Source organism: Conger conger, chromosome 3, assembly GCF_963514075.1.
Source record: "Conger conger chromosome 3, fConCon1.1, whole genome shotgun sequence".
In the NCBI taxonomy this organism is placed as follows: Eukaryota; Metazoa; Chordata; class Actinopteri; order Anguilliformes; family Congridae; genus Conger; species Conger conger.
In genome coordinates, this window is record NC_083762.1 from 19,650,720 (window position 1) to 19,664,864 (window position 14,145).

The following is a 14,145-nucleotide window of genomic DNA, read 5'->3' on the forward strand; positions in this document are numbered from 1 at the left end:
CTATTTTTTATTAAATAAATGTTTGATTTTGGTTGGTTCCATTGAACCATGAATAAAATACAGTATTTATCACATGTTGGCATTTTGAGTTTATCTCAATAATTATATTGCAGTATATTTTGTGCATTGCCAGTCAGGAGTGCCAATAATTCTGGAGCCCACTGTACATACACTTAGTGAGCAAATTATTGGGTAGACCTGTACACCAGTTTATTAAGTGCAATAACAATATAAAACTTAATTGCAATAAAAATATAACGAAATGCATAAAATCAGGCAGACATAAGGTTCAGCTGTTTTTCATAAGATCTAAGTGACTTTGATGTGGAATGATTATTGGTGCCAGACAGGGTGGTTTGAGTATCTCAGAAACTGCTGATATCCTGGGATTTTCCTCACACAAGAGTTTGCAAAGAATAGGAAGAAAAAAAAATCCATTGAGCAGCAGTTCTGCAGACAGAAATGCCTTGTTAATGAGAGATGTCAGAGGAGAAGGGCCAGACTGAGCTGACAGGCAGGTGACAGTAACGCAAATAACCACGCATTACAACAGTGATCTGCGGAAAACTGATCTGAACACACAACGCATCATAACACTAAGTGGATAGGCTACAACAGTAGAAGTCTAAAAAGTAAAAATAATAAGTTGAATAAATACCCAATAAAGTGCTCAGTGAGTGTATATTAAATGGCACATTGAATTTTTCCACAGTGCAATTTTCAATCACTATGGTAACAAGATATGCCGTTTGAAAGTGTTAAACTCAATGTTCTCAATCTGTGCAACCTACACACACCACAATAATCTGTGTCAAAAACAAAATCTTTTCAGTGAGAATAAAAGCTTTCTCTTTCACTGTGTGGGCTTCTATAACTTTGCTTTAGTAATATTTAGAGTAATTCTGACTCTTGAGAGACTAACCCCAAAGGGTCAAAAGGGTTCAAGAATAGTAACCATTTTATTTGTGTCATAAAAGGGGTGATACTTAAGGGGTTAAAAACAATGTAAAAGATATCACAAATAAAAGTACAACTGAAACAAACCTGCATTTTCTTAATTCATTAATTGACCTTGGTTGGTGCTTCAGGTAAATGTACATGCATTTTATGTTTTATTTAAGTACAAGTTGACTGTTTAATATGTCCAATGTTCTCACATTGGGATCAGAAATGGTTATGCAAGGCTAATATAAGAAAAAGGAATGTCTCTGAAACCAGATGAAAATGATGTTTATTCACACATAAGAAACTTATTATGGATTTGTCCAGAACATTTGCAGTGACTACTTTATATACATTTCCAAGATAATGTGTTCCCAGCAGACATGTCATCAGAGTTGTATTTTAATCTCTTTTTGATTAGTTATAATTGAATAATAAGCTGTCACTGCTAATTTAAGATTTCAAATGGTTTATTGTTTTCCACAATCCATTTTCATTGCATTTTAAAAAGGTAAACAAGCTAAAACTTAAATGGTTGGTTTCACAGACACAGATTAAGATTTGTCCTGAACTAAATTTTGTATCGATAATTCTCCATTCAAATTCTCAATTCTCCATTAATTTTCATTTAGTTTAAGACTAGGCTTAAACTGTGTCTGTAAAACTGGCCCTAAATGTACTGTTAATGTTAAAAAAAAAATTAAAAAAACTATTATTTTTTTTAAAGAAGACAGTGCACTCAGAAAACAAAAGGAGGAAAAAAAGGTAAAATCAAAAACTACTTTTGATTCTACTTTGCTGTATGGCAGTGGTTCTCAAACTTGATCCTAGGTGGCCGCATATTTAGCTGATCAAATGAAAGACTCGCACAGTTGTTTAAGTTCTTTCGTAATTTTCGCCTTCAACTTATTAACACAATGTAGTTAACTTATTAACACTCATTATTATTTTCTTTGTATTTGGTTACTTCATTATCTACCAAATAGTTATTATTTTTTCCCCTCGCTTATGTAAATCGTTTGCAGTGTAGCACAATGTGATTATGGAACTTTTATTCTTCATGGCAATGCATAGCAATTTCAGACATAATGTGGGTAAATCTGTGGGTAATATATAACATGACAAGTATCTAATTTAGGCTGCACGGATGGTGCAGTGGGTTCGAATCCCCGTCGGCCGGGGCCTCTCTGTGCGGAGTTTGCATGTTCTCCCAGTGTCCGCGTGGGTTTCCTCCGGGTACTCCGGTTTCCTCCCACAGTCCAAAGACATGCAGGTTAGGCTGATTGGAGAGTCTAAATTGCCCATAGGTATGAGTGTGTGAGTGAATGGTGTGTGTGCCCTGCGATGGACTGGCGACCTGTCCAGGGTGTATTCCTGCCTTTCGCCCAATGTATGCTGGGATAGGCTCCAGCCCCCCTGCAACCCTGTTCAGGATAAGCGGGTTAAGATAATGGATGGATGGATGGATGGAAGTATCTAATTTAGGCTGCACGGATGGTGCAGTGGGTTCGAATCCCCGTTGGCCGGGGCCTCTCTGTGTGGTGTTTGCATGTTCTCCCCATGTTTGCGTGGGTTTCCTCTGGGTACTCCAGTTTCCTCCCACAGTCCAAAGACATGCAGGTTAGGCTGATTGGAGAGTTTAAATTGCCCGTAGGTATGAGTGTGTGAGTGAATGGTGTGTGTGCCCTGCGATGGACTGCCGACCTGTCCAGGGTGTATTCTTGCCTTTCGCCCAATGTATGCTGGGATAGGCTCCAGCCCCCCTGCGACCCTGTTCAGGATAACCGGGTTAAGATAATGAATGAATGAATGAATGAATGAATGAAGTACCTAATTTACAGAAATTAACAGCCTGTTTAAATCCTGGGATTTGAACAAAAAACAGCATACAAGGCAGCTCCCAGGACCAACTTTGAGAACCCCTACTAAAAAGGAGTATGTCAGCTCAGTCTTAGCTGCTTAAAACCTTAAAACTCATTGGTGTCCAGTAGAAGGTGAGCATGTTTCTGTATGTGGACATGTGTGAAGAAGTGGGTATTCACTTTTCTTTCAATTCTAGATTCCAGGTTACTTGGTCTTGCAGTTTTTTCCTTACAATGTTTTTCAGCTGTACATTGGAGACAAAATCTGATTAGAAATATAGAAAATCTGGAGCAAACTGTTTGGTGAACAATGATGAGGCAAATTCTCTGTCTTAACTTGCACACTTTTCTTTCACATCTGTTTCTCTTCTTTACCATAGAAACACTTTGATAGTCACAGGGAACCAGTGCAGAGTAGGACCTTTAAACAAATAGAATGAGCAAATATACACAAAAACCTGACCTCTAAATGGTACAAAGTTAAACACGACACATCTTTTCACATTTTAAAGCAAGATAAAAAGGCCTCGTACAAAAGTTTGGGAAACATGTCAGTCAGTACTTTGTAACTCCTTGGGCATGGAAATGCTTCCTGTAGCCTGGGTTTTTCAATTTTGCCCAATTCCTCTTGGCAGAACACCTCTAGCTTAGAAATATTATTCGTCCTCCTTGCACAGCATGTTTGTGATTAGCATCTTTCTTATTATTTAGTGGAATCCATTCTTCTTTCCACTCGCACAATATTTCCTGTGCCCCCAGCTGCCACACAACCCTAAAGCATAATGGATCCACCTCCATGCTTAACAGTTGAAGGCTTCACCATTTCTTCTCCAAAAGATACCTTCTTTGGTGATGGCCAAAAATTTCTATTTTGGTTTCATCAGAGTCCAAAGCACATTGTTCCAAAAGGCTTCAGGCTTCTCAATGTTTTCAATGCATACTTTGCTTAATTTTGTGTTGAGGTCATTCTTTCTGGCAATGTTGGTCTTTGTTGTTTAAAGTATGTTGTATTGTTCTTGTATTGTCTTTTCTTTGCAGCTCTTTTGCAGTGGGTTCTTCTGAGAATTTCTCATCAGGTCTCAGGCCAGAGCTTACCTCCTGTGGGTATTTAAAGCGCTCGCTGGCAATCGGTCGGCGCTTTGGTGTCAACTGTTCGCGCTTGCACCAAGCTGGTATGCACGCGGTAGACGCGTTGTCTTAATGAGTCAGGTATCGTGCTGGTTCGAGTTTCTGTCACATTTAAAAGAAAAGGGAAGGAAGACGCTCAGCTTGTTGGTGCTGTGTGCACGGCTGACGCCTTCCGAAAGGTTCTTTGTTTTTTTGATTTTATTTATAGCTCGTGTGAGCTTGTGGGTGAGGGACGTTGTCGCCGGTGTTTGTATTTTGGTTTGTGTTTTTCCTGAGCTGCGTCTCAAGGTTCTTTGTTTTCTTCCCTAGTGTTTTATACTAGGTTGTACTTTTATTTTGGTCCCCGGTATGGGGTTTGCACTCATTGTGGTTGGGTTGTTCGCCCTGGTTTTTAAGGGTCGCTTTATTTTCCTGTAGCCGTTTTTGGGCTGTTCCTTTTATTTTGGTCGGAGTTGTCTCCGAGCTATTTTCTGTCCTTTACCTCCCGGGGTTTTGTGGCGAACACGTTCGCGTGTCTGCTTATAAGGGATTACCCTTAGTCGATCCTGGCTCTCCGCCAGTCTTCGACATTACATTATCCTTCTTGGTGGAAATGAACCATCTTCAACTGTTTGAAATAAACCATCTTCAACTGTTTAGAAGAACCCATGGTTGTTAACACCAGACAGAACACCCACTCTAGTTGGATATACTAGAAGTTTCAGCCCTGGAATTATACTCACCGGACTTATTGAAGCCCCAACGAGTAAATCGCCTTGATCTGGGCCTTAGTAATAATTGTTTTCAAAAAGTGACAAAGAATAATCCAAGGGGGTTCCCAAAAAAAAATTTGAAATGAAAATAAAAAGCAATCTTGCTTTAAAATTGGCAGAAAGCGTCATGTTTATTCAGTGTCATGTACCATTTAGAGCTCAGGTTTGCTTTTGATCATGTACAGATTAATTGTAATAGACATTTAAACCAGAGGTGCCCAAGTGTCTGTAACCCCACATGCAGAGTATTTGTACAGTTCTGATATGGTGACATTACAACATGTATTTTGGTTCCTCAGTATAGAAATTTAACAGTACCAATATTTGACAATCCTACTCAACAAACTGTGAAGGGAGGATGGCATACTCACATCTTCAAGGATTTTAGTCTTATTCTCACAGTCCTCTTGTTTTACAGAAGAACATTGAATCATCAGGATCAAAGTCTTATTGTTGGGAACTAGTGGAAAAATGGGAAGAAATAAAGGTTTGAGGTACAAAGAACCTTGCACATAATTGAGTTTGACTGATCTCTTCATGGGGAATATAAATACCTTAAACTCATGTTTAGGATAGATGTAATGGACAGTGCTCATGAAGATTGTATTCTATGCAAGACACCTTTGAGACAGTAATAATTTATTCAGCAAGCTGAAATACAATTTTAAAAACTAACACTGTAAAATATGAGTGTCTGCAAAGCAATAACATGATAATATAGCATGTCTCAATACAATTGGACAGCAGCATATCCACATGGCAAGATACACTCACTGGCTTTATTCGAAACACCTGTACATCCACTTAAACATGCGATTATCTAATCAGCTAATCGTGTGGCAGCAATGCATAAAATCATGCAGATAACAGGTCAGGAGCTTCAGTTAATGTTCACATCAACCATCAGAATGTCACGTTTTATGCTTGTCATGTCGTTTCATGTTTAGTCATTATCTTAGTTATTTTATTGTCATGTCACATATTATGTTAGTCTAGTCTCGGCACATTTTTATGTTTTATTTCTTGTTATGTTTCATTTTCATGTCATGTTACGTTTCATGTTTAGTTCTTGTTACGATATATTTTCTAGTTTTGTCATGTCACGTTATAGTTTTTTCATGTCACAGTTCGCAAACTTATGTCACGATTTACGTTTGTTTCATGTTATGTTTTCCCGTTCATTGATTAGCATACACTCTTTCCGCAAACCTTGCGTTCATGCTTTCTCTCTCCCTTTCTGTCGCTCACGCTTCCCTAATTGTTTCATTTTTCCCTTGTCTTCTTACTAATCTACTAACTTTAGATCAGGATTGGGTAATACTTACATTCTAACCATGTGCTCATGTTTACTTTACGTGTCTTGTGCATCATTTACTAATTTACTAACGCTAGGGCAGGATAGGTTTATTACTAACGATTACTAATTATCTTGTTAACTTGTCAATCCTCCACACCTGATTTCCATTCGCATGCTGCTCTCAAGCTAATTGTCTGCGCCTGTCTACACCCGCATATAAGCTCAGTCCCATGTCATGTCTTTGTGAAATTGTTGCCTCCTGTTTTTTCAGAGCACTTTTGAGCGGTTTTCCAAGCCATTGGCTTCTTGTTAAAGTCCAAGCCTGTTTATTGACCATTGTTATTGACCATTGTTAGTGACTATTGCCTGCCTATACCACAAACTCTTGACTGCTGTCTTTGTGCTTTTCCCCGCAGAGCGACTTCGAATCTGAGCCTGCCTGCCGTCCGTCTACACTACTGCCCCGCTGACAGCTTTCCTGGTGACTGGACTTTTTGCATGGTGTACCGATTTTCGAGACTGCCTTCTCCCTCGGTACATTACTTTGATTTTGGCTGGATTATACGTGTATGAACATTGGACAATCCCTTAATAAAGCCCTGATGGGACTTTATTCACATCTTTGTTGTCTGGGTCATGCATTTTGGGTCCAAACCCCACGTAGTATAGAGTGTTGAGTATTTCTGTAACTGCTGATCACCTAAGATTTTTATGCAGTCTCTAGATTTGACTCCTAATAATGCAAAAAACAAAACATCCAGTGAGTAGCAGTTCTGGGGACGGAAACATCTTGTTGATCAGAGAGGTCAACGGAGAATGACAGAAAGGCTATGGTAACTCAAATAATCAATCTGTACAATTGTGGTGAGCAGAAAAGCATCTCAGATTGCGCAACACATCAAGCTTTGAGGCAGATGGGCTACAACAGCAGAAGACCATGTCAGGTTTCACTTCTGTCAGCCAAGAACAGAAAGCTGAGGCTGCAGTGGGCACAGGATCACCAAAACTTACAGTTAAAGACTGTACAAATGTTTGACTAATCCATGGACCCAACCTGCCTTGTGTCAACAGTCCGAGCTGGTGGTGGTGGTGTAATAGTGTGGGGAATGTTCTTAGCACACTTTGGGCTGTTAATAGTAATCAATCATCAAGGTCGGTGGTTCTAATCCCGGTGTAGCCACAATAAGATCTGCGGACAGCCATTGGGCACTTGAGCAAGGCCTTTAACCCTGCATTGCTCCAGGGGAGGATTGTCTCCTGCTTAGTCTAATCAACTGTACGTTGCTCTGGATAAGAGCGTCTGCCAAATGCCAATAATGTACTGTAATGTAACTTTAATGCCACCGTGTATTTGAATATTGTTGCTGACCGTGTGCATCTCAGAGCGCAGAATGTACCATCTTCTAATGGCTACTTCCAGCATGATAATGCACCATGTCACAAAGCAAAAAAGTTGTCTCAAACTGGTTTCATGAACATGACAATAGAACACCTTTCGGATGTGATGGAATGGGCGATTCGCAGCATGAATGTGCAGCTGACAAGCCTGCAGAAATTGTGTGACGCAATCATGTCAACATGGAACAGAATCTCAAAGTAATGTTTTTAACATCTTGTGGAATCCATGCCACAAAGAATTGAGGCTGTTTTGAGAGCAAAGGGTTACCCAGTGTTAGTATAGTGATCCTAATAGTGCTCAGTGAGTGTACATTACATGCATAATGTGTGACAATACCAAGAGACACTTACCTGTGAAAGCAAAAGTAGGGATGGATTCACTCTCAAGGACACCTGCCAAAGTTTTTACTTCAAATGTATATTTTGTTCCCGGTTTTAACGCATTGAACGTCACATTTCTTTCCGTTACATTCATCCTTTCCGTGTGTTTCCAGAAGTCAGCAGTAAACTTCACTTCATAGTTTACCATACTGTCTTGCAACTCCTTTGGGACATCCCACTTCAGGCTGATGCTTGTCATGTTGTAACTGGTAACATAAATCCTTTCTGGTGCCAGTGGCACTGAAAAGCAAGGATTCACATGTGAAATCTCACAGTGGATGGTGAAGCAGAGAAAATGCTGGTGGAGTTATATAATTACTTGGGAGCTGACGGGACTACAAAAGGCAAAACCTTTGTCATATAGGCAGGTGAAGGCAAATTTCATCAGGACCTAGTTATCAACACAATTTTCACCCGTACCGTGTGTGTGTTAAAGAGATCACAACTCACAGGTAAATATACATTTGGATACACCTTCGCTCAGCAGAGATTTGTTCGTCAACTCTGTGTAGACGGTTACATTATACGGCACGCCTGACTTCAGGTTCTTAAATGTGTGCGATGTTTCATTGGTGGTGATCTCAGTGAAATCTGCAGGTCCTTGTCCTAACTTGAGTCTATAGAAGTTTTCAACTGGGTGATTCCACACAGCTGTGATACAGCCACTGCTACTATTCAAAGTCAGATTGGACACAGGGGATGGTACTGCATTGGAGAGATAGAAAGAGAGGGACAGAAATTCCAATGCCCATTATATCATTGCACATCTGTGAACTACTTAATCTTGAAAAACCATCTAGTTGTGTATTTATCTGTTAATCTTTCTTTGAATGCATGAGTCTGTCTACCAAACCATCAGTTTGTATGCATGTCTAAAACAGAACTCACCAGTAGTATACATGATTGTAACAGCCTCTCCCTTCACTAAGTCATTTGGCATCAGCCCTGCTAGTGCTGCCACAGTCAGTTGAAACTCAGTCCCCGCAGTGAGGTTTTTCAGAGTAAGATTGGTGCCCAAAAAGGTTTTGTTGAAATAAATCAATTTCTTCTCCTCTTGGACACATACTCTGTAACAACAGCTGCTTCCCTCTGGTGGCATCCATGTTAACGTGATGGTGCCCTTGTCTTCTGTGGCATTCAACTGGCTTACCTTATCTGGTACTGGAATAATAATACCATTATGTCAGAGAGTATGCTTTCCAGTGCCTGTCATAATAAGGTTTTTTCTTTTTTTGGTAATTTTCGTATGAGAGAACGAAAATGAAGGAAAAACCTTATGATGATGCCTTTTGAGAGGTGGGTAAAACAAAACAGACAAAAGAAGAAGAAAAAACTGAAGATAGTAACAATAAATTACTACTAATATAAACATTAGCGAAAGACTGCAGAATTGTAGAGATATACAGACACACTGGAACATATGTTTGGGTCATACTTCTGTTGATCACATTAAAAAGGAAAATGGCTTTCAAATAGAAAACAAGAAAACAAGTGTGCAATTGCTTGTGGAAAACATCCAAAGTATAAACCACCATGATCAAAGATGAAAAGACAAGTCTTTGAACATAATCTATCAATAAAAAATATTATTTACATTGGAAAATGTTTATCATAGGTATATTCTATGGGACAGAATGTTACAAATACTATGTAGAACTTTTCATTTTTCATTTGGTGTGGAAAGGAGTAAATACTTCTTAATAATAATAAAGATGCAATAAGGATATTTATCTAATGTTGAGTTATCCAAAAAGAGAATGACTATTTATATTCATAGAATTAATTGTATGATTATTCAATTTATTTTACTTATATGATCTAGGATAAAATAAAAGATTTCACATACTATCAAAAGCTGTAAAAATTCTGTGTAATGTGTAATGTAATAATGAGACAGAAAATGGAAAAAGGAAAACCTTCAGTAGTTTTAATGTTGCATGTCACTTACTGGTGTAGGCTGAGGTCGAGACAGTGTCTCCTGAACGTGACTGGTCCTCCACTTCAGCGTTGACAATAAAAGTATAGTTCTCTCCCGGCCTGAGATTCTCAATCTGGATATTTTCATTATAGTGTCGGGGGAGGCTAGAGTGACCATTCACCGTCACTTTGTAAAAACTATGATTTCCCACCGGTTGAACCCATGAGAGGAAGGCAGAGTCAATTGTAACATTGACAGTGAGATTTCTGACACATTTAGGCTCTGGAGGAGAAACAGAAACCAGAGATGAATGCCTATATTACACAAAATGAAGTCAGAAATTATCTCTCTTCAGGCAGGAACAGTGGTTGACTTTAAAAGGCTAGCTGCATCCCAGGTCTGAGAGACAGAGACAAATTAAATAACTGGCTTCTGATGTTCTCAACAGAAGTCTATAAACATCTCAAATAAAATTCTTTACATTGCATGTATTTACTCTAATCTGTAACTTTTTAAATTTAGTGTAGTGTTGGAGTAATGCCAATCTTGAACTTCACTAAGTGGAATGCAACTGAGAGGGAATGAATATCAATGCGGAAATAGAAGGCAGTACAGAAAAACAGATTATCTGAACCAAAGCGACAGGTTGTATATGTATGGAATATGCATACTCTCAGAATCCTGACTGGAAGAAATGTAGATTAAACAATGGACAATCAAGTGGAACATGCAGAGTTGTATCCAAGAACAATTTAAAAGCAAAGCCTGGCTACAAAGCCTGTGAAGTGAAGTGGTGGTGTAATGTCAATATGATCATTAACCTAGATTTAAATGTTTTTATTTTATTTTAATAAAACTGTTCATTGATGGGTCCAAGTCATGATAAATTCACCATGAAATAGGTATAATGTATAAGGCATAATATAATGTTCAGGAGAGACTGTTGTATAGTAGGCTTCTGTATGACATTTGTGCCTAAAAGTTTATGTTAACTTGTAATCACAGGCAGTCTTGGCTGATGCACATATTGATTTCCCCTGCCCCTCCTTTCTGATATCCCTATCCTTGTCTAACCCCCCCCCCCCCCCCACCCCCAAAAAAAAAAAAAAAAATAGAAAAATGCACCTATGATGACAACTATGTTTAGAACAGCATTTCATGTGTATTTTGCTAGTTTCTGGATGTGATGCTTTGACTTATGGTAGAACCTATGCACTTGTAAGTCGTTTTGGATTAAAAGCGTCTGCCAATGACTAAAATGTAAATGTAAATGGATAATGATGATTTCCTCAAACTCACCAGTATAGAATGTGACATTCTTTGGGTTGAGATCTCTATCACACCTCACAGGGAACACCTGGACTCTGTACTTTGTGCCTGATGTGAGATCAGAGAAGTTCATGGTGAGATTGGTTGTGTTCTCTGTCAAGTGAATGTCTCCTCTGACCTCTACCCTGTATAACTTTATGTCTCCAGGCCCAGCCATCCAGCTCACTGTCATGCTGTCCACAGTCACATTGGAGACTGTCGCGTTGGCATAGAAACGGTCTGCAGATGGAGACGACAAAAGAAGAGGAGATTGATGAGGGGGATGGGGGTGGGTAGAGAGAGAGGACAGGGGTTTAGTGAATGCCAGAAGAGATGAACAGTGTCATCCTTGTACAAGAGTCCAAGTATTAGGCATATATTTTGTCAGGGACCAGTGTCAGCAGTGTGGTTGTATTCCCACAGTGTCTGCTCAGCATGGTTTGAAAATACTCACATTACCTTCATAACAGATATATGGTAAGGGTTTATCGCAGCTCAACTCAATCCACATGCCAGAACTCAGCAGGGTCACACAAGAGTTCTCCGAGGGCTCCACTTCCTCTTCCACATGTGGGATGCACATGGGGTATACACGTGTTACACCGGTGGTGTTCATACAGAATTCATCCACCTGGATCATGCACACATCATCTGCCAAATAACTCTGCTTGGTGATATTGATATTACTGCAGGAATCTCCAAGGTTGACAGCGCACATGTTTGGTTTTGGGAGTTTGGGCCGGCCTGGATACCAGTTCTGGAAGGTCAGCGGGTCACCATTGGACCATCGAGACCAACACCTGGAATCGCTGAGATTCTTGCGCAGGCCAACCCAGTAGTCTGCATCTAGGTTTTGGGCCAGGAACTGGATATTGTCGGCAGTGAGGCTGACAAGCTCTTTGTAGCAGCTCTGGCAGTGTTTCCGAGCCTCCTCCCAGGTGGAGGCGTTCTTCTGGTGGAAGTACTGGCGCTCTGCACCGCAGCAGGCCCATACTGGGGAGGGAAAGGGGAAAATGACTCATCAGTGGGGGAGGTGCCAGGGCATACTGATGGCTACATTGCATCCCAGGGCCTCCTTACCATTTACCATCTCAAAATTTACAGATAAAACAATGACAGTTTTATGTCATTTGGCATAACCTCATATCATCTGTTATGCCATCTTGTGACAGTGTTATGTCAGCCTTATGGTGATGGGTAAAGTTTTGTGTGGTTGAAATGAATGTTTTATGAATAGCTGAATATGCATTGATTAATATAGCCCATGACATAGCTGCATTGCTGCGGTAGCCTATCCACTAGGTTTGGCACTCTGTGTTCAGAGATGCTCTTTTGCATACCACTGTTGTATTGTGTGGCTATTTGCATTACTGTCACTTTCCTGTCAGCTTTGGCCATTCTCCACTGACCTCTCTCATCAGCAAGGCGTTTCTGCCTGCAGAACTGCCTGCAGAACCTTCTGCAATCTCTAGAGAATGTTGTGTGTGAAAATCCCAGGAGACCAGCAGTTTCTGAGATACACAAACCGTATCTACATGATTGTATGCATTGCACTGCAGCCACACAATTTGCTGATTAGATAACTGCATGAATAAGTAGGTGTACAGGTGTTCGTAATTAAGTGCGTAATTAAGTGTAGTTTGAGGAGGTGGGAAGTTAGCAACCAGTTCTATAACCAGTTCAAGGCAAAAACATAAAACAAGCTGTTAACAGTAGGGGCACAAAATAAAAACAGGATCAGATTGGATTGTGACAAAATAAAGGAAAAAGGTCATTGCTATACATTTTGTTCTTTCATTGATCTGTGATATATTACTCTTAGCGTCAACATTTTCCTTTATAAAAACATTTTTCTTAACGATTGACAAGCAGTGTTTGCCTTTGTTAAACTTGTGGGATATTTTTTCAACTGTATCCCATTGATATTAGATATTTTTGCATTTTCTTTAGTTAACCCCTAATTTTGTAAGTTCAGTGTAACAGTGCAATTACCGATTACATGTATACTCACCGATAAGAAAAAGGATTCCTGTCTTTCCCATCCCCAAATCCATGAACAGTAAGTCCAGTTTAGCTGCATGTGGACAAAAAGAAATGCGCATGGCAGGATAAGGCAAAACAGTTCAACACATACACTTTATATGTATATTTATTAAATGTATTTGAGGAAAGCAAAAGCACCATAATCAGGAAAATTTGTTTATCATCTCACATTTAATATGAAGCAAAGAATTCCTTAACTAATGTGACCATTTATATTGCAGACATTTCCACTGAATGATTTTGCAAGGTTACGGACATTATGGGGCTATCATTTAATTATTAAATCATTTACCTGATTTGAATTGCATAAAACACTATATTTATATATGTGTATTATATGTCCACACATTAATAAGACTTGATTGTTCAATTTCAACAGAAAATATGCTCTTAACTCACCAGGTCTCCTTCCTTCTCTTTGTGTCACACTTTCCCAATGCTCACCTGGCCTGCTTCCTTGTCTCTCTGTTACACTTGCTATATTTGATTAGACCTGGCAGTGAATATTTGCATGACTGCATAACTATTTTCCATAGTTGCCAAAGAGAAAGAGCAGGAGGGGACACAAGATGTACAGAATGTACAGGAGAGAGAATGCCACGAGACAAGCTAGAAAATAAATGAAAGAGCTAAATAAAAGATTGAGACAACATTGAGATGGGCAAAGGTGCGAGAGATAAGTCATGAACAGGCTGTCAATGAGATACATAATTGTCAAGTATATTCTGTTCGGGGAATGAGTGGTAAGGATGAATTGGGAAATTGAGACTTGAACAACATATGAACTTCCAAACTCGCCATTACTCTTCACATTACCGTGTAGATTAACTTTTGGACCTATCATCATGCCTTCATTTAATACAAATATTTAATACTGAAATGCCTTTGGATATGAAATATCTACAGTACAGTATTTGCATACCAGGGATGTTGCCATGTAATTCGCTTCACAAATTAGTGCATGCAGTAAATGCTCAAGGTTCCTAAAATACCAGACTTCACAGGTGGCAAGACCTTAGCTGTCATATGACTGTTATACAGGTGCAAATATTCATACTTTATATATACATATTATATTTACAGATTCATGTGTTCACCAGCTAGTCTGCTCTGATC

General features: G+C 39.3%; 1 protein-coding gene across 1 annotated transcript; it reads right to left on the bottom strand.

Annotated features, from left to right (window-relative positions):
- Nucleotides 1-1,214: 1,214 nt before the first annotated feature.
- On the bottom strand, nt 1,215-13,502 carry LOC133123225 (receptor-type tyrosine-protein phosphatase eta-like). Its single transcript, XM_061233566.1, has 10 exons — nt 13,429-13,502; nt 12,998-13,060; nt 11,446-11,979; nt 10,978-11,226; nt 9,709-9,960; nt 8,649-8,921; nt 8,211-8,465; nt 7,731-8,000; nt 5,056-5,144; nt 1,215-3,049 (listed from the first exon to the last, which is right to left on the bottom strand). The coding sequence occupies exons 2-10, from the start codon at nt 13,038-13,040 to the stop codon at nt 2,981-2,983; spliced, it is 2,034 nt and encodes a 677-aa protein (XP_061089550.1). The 5' UTR covers nt 13,041-13,060; nt 13,429-13,502; the 3' UTR covers nt 1,215-2,980.
- Between the last annotated feature and the right edge of the window lie 643 nt (nt 13,503-14,145).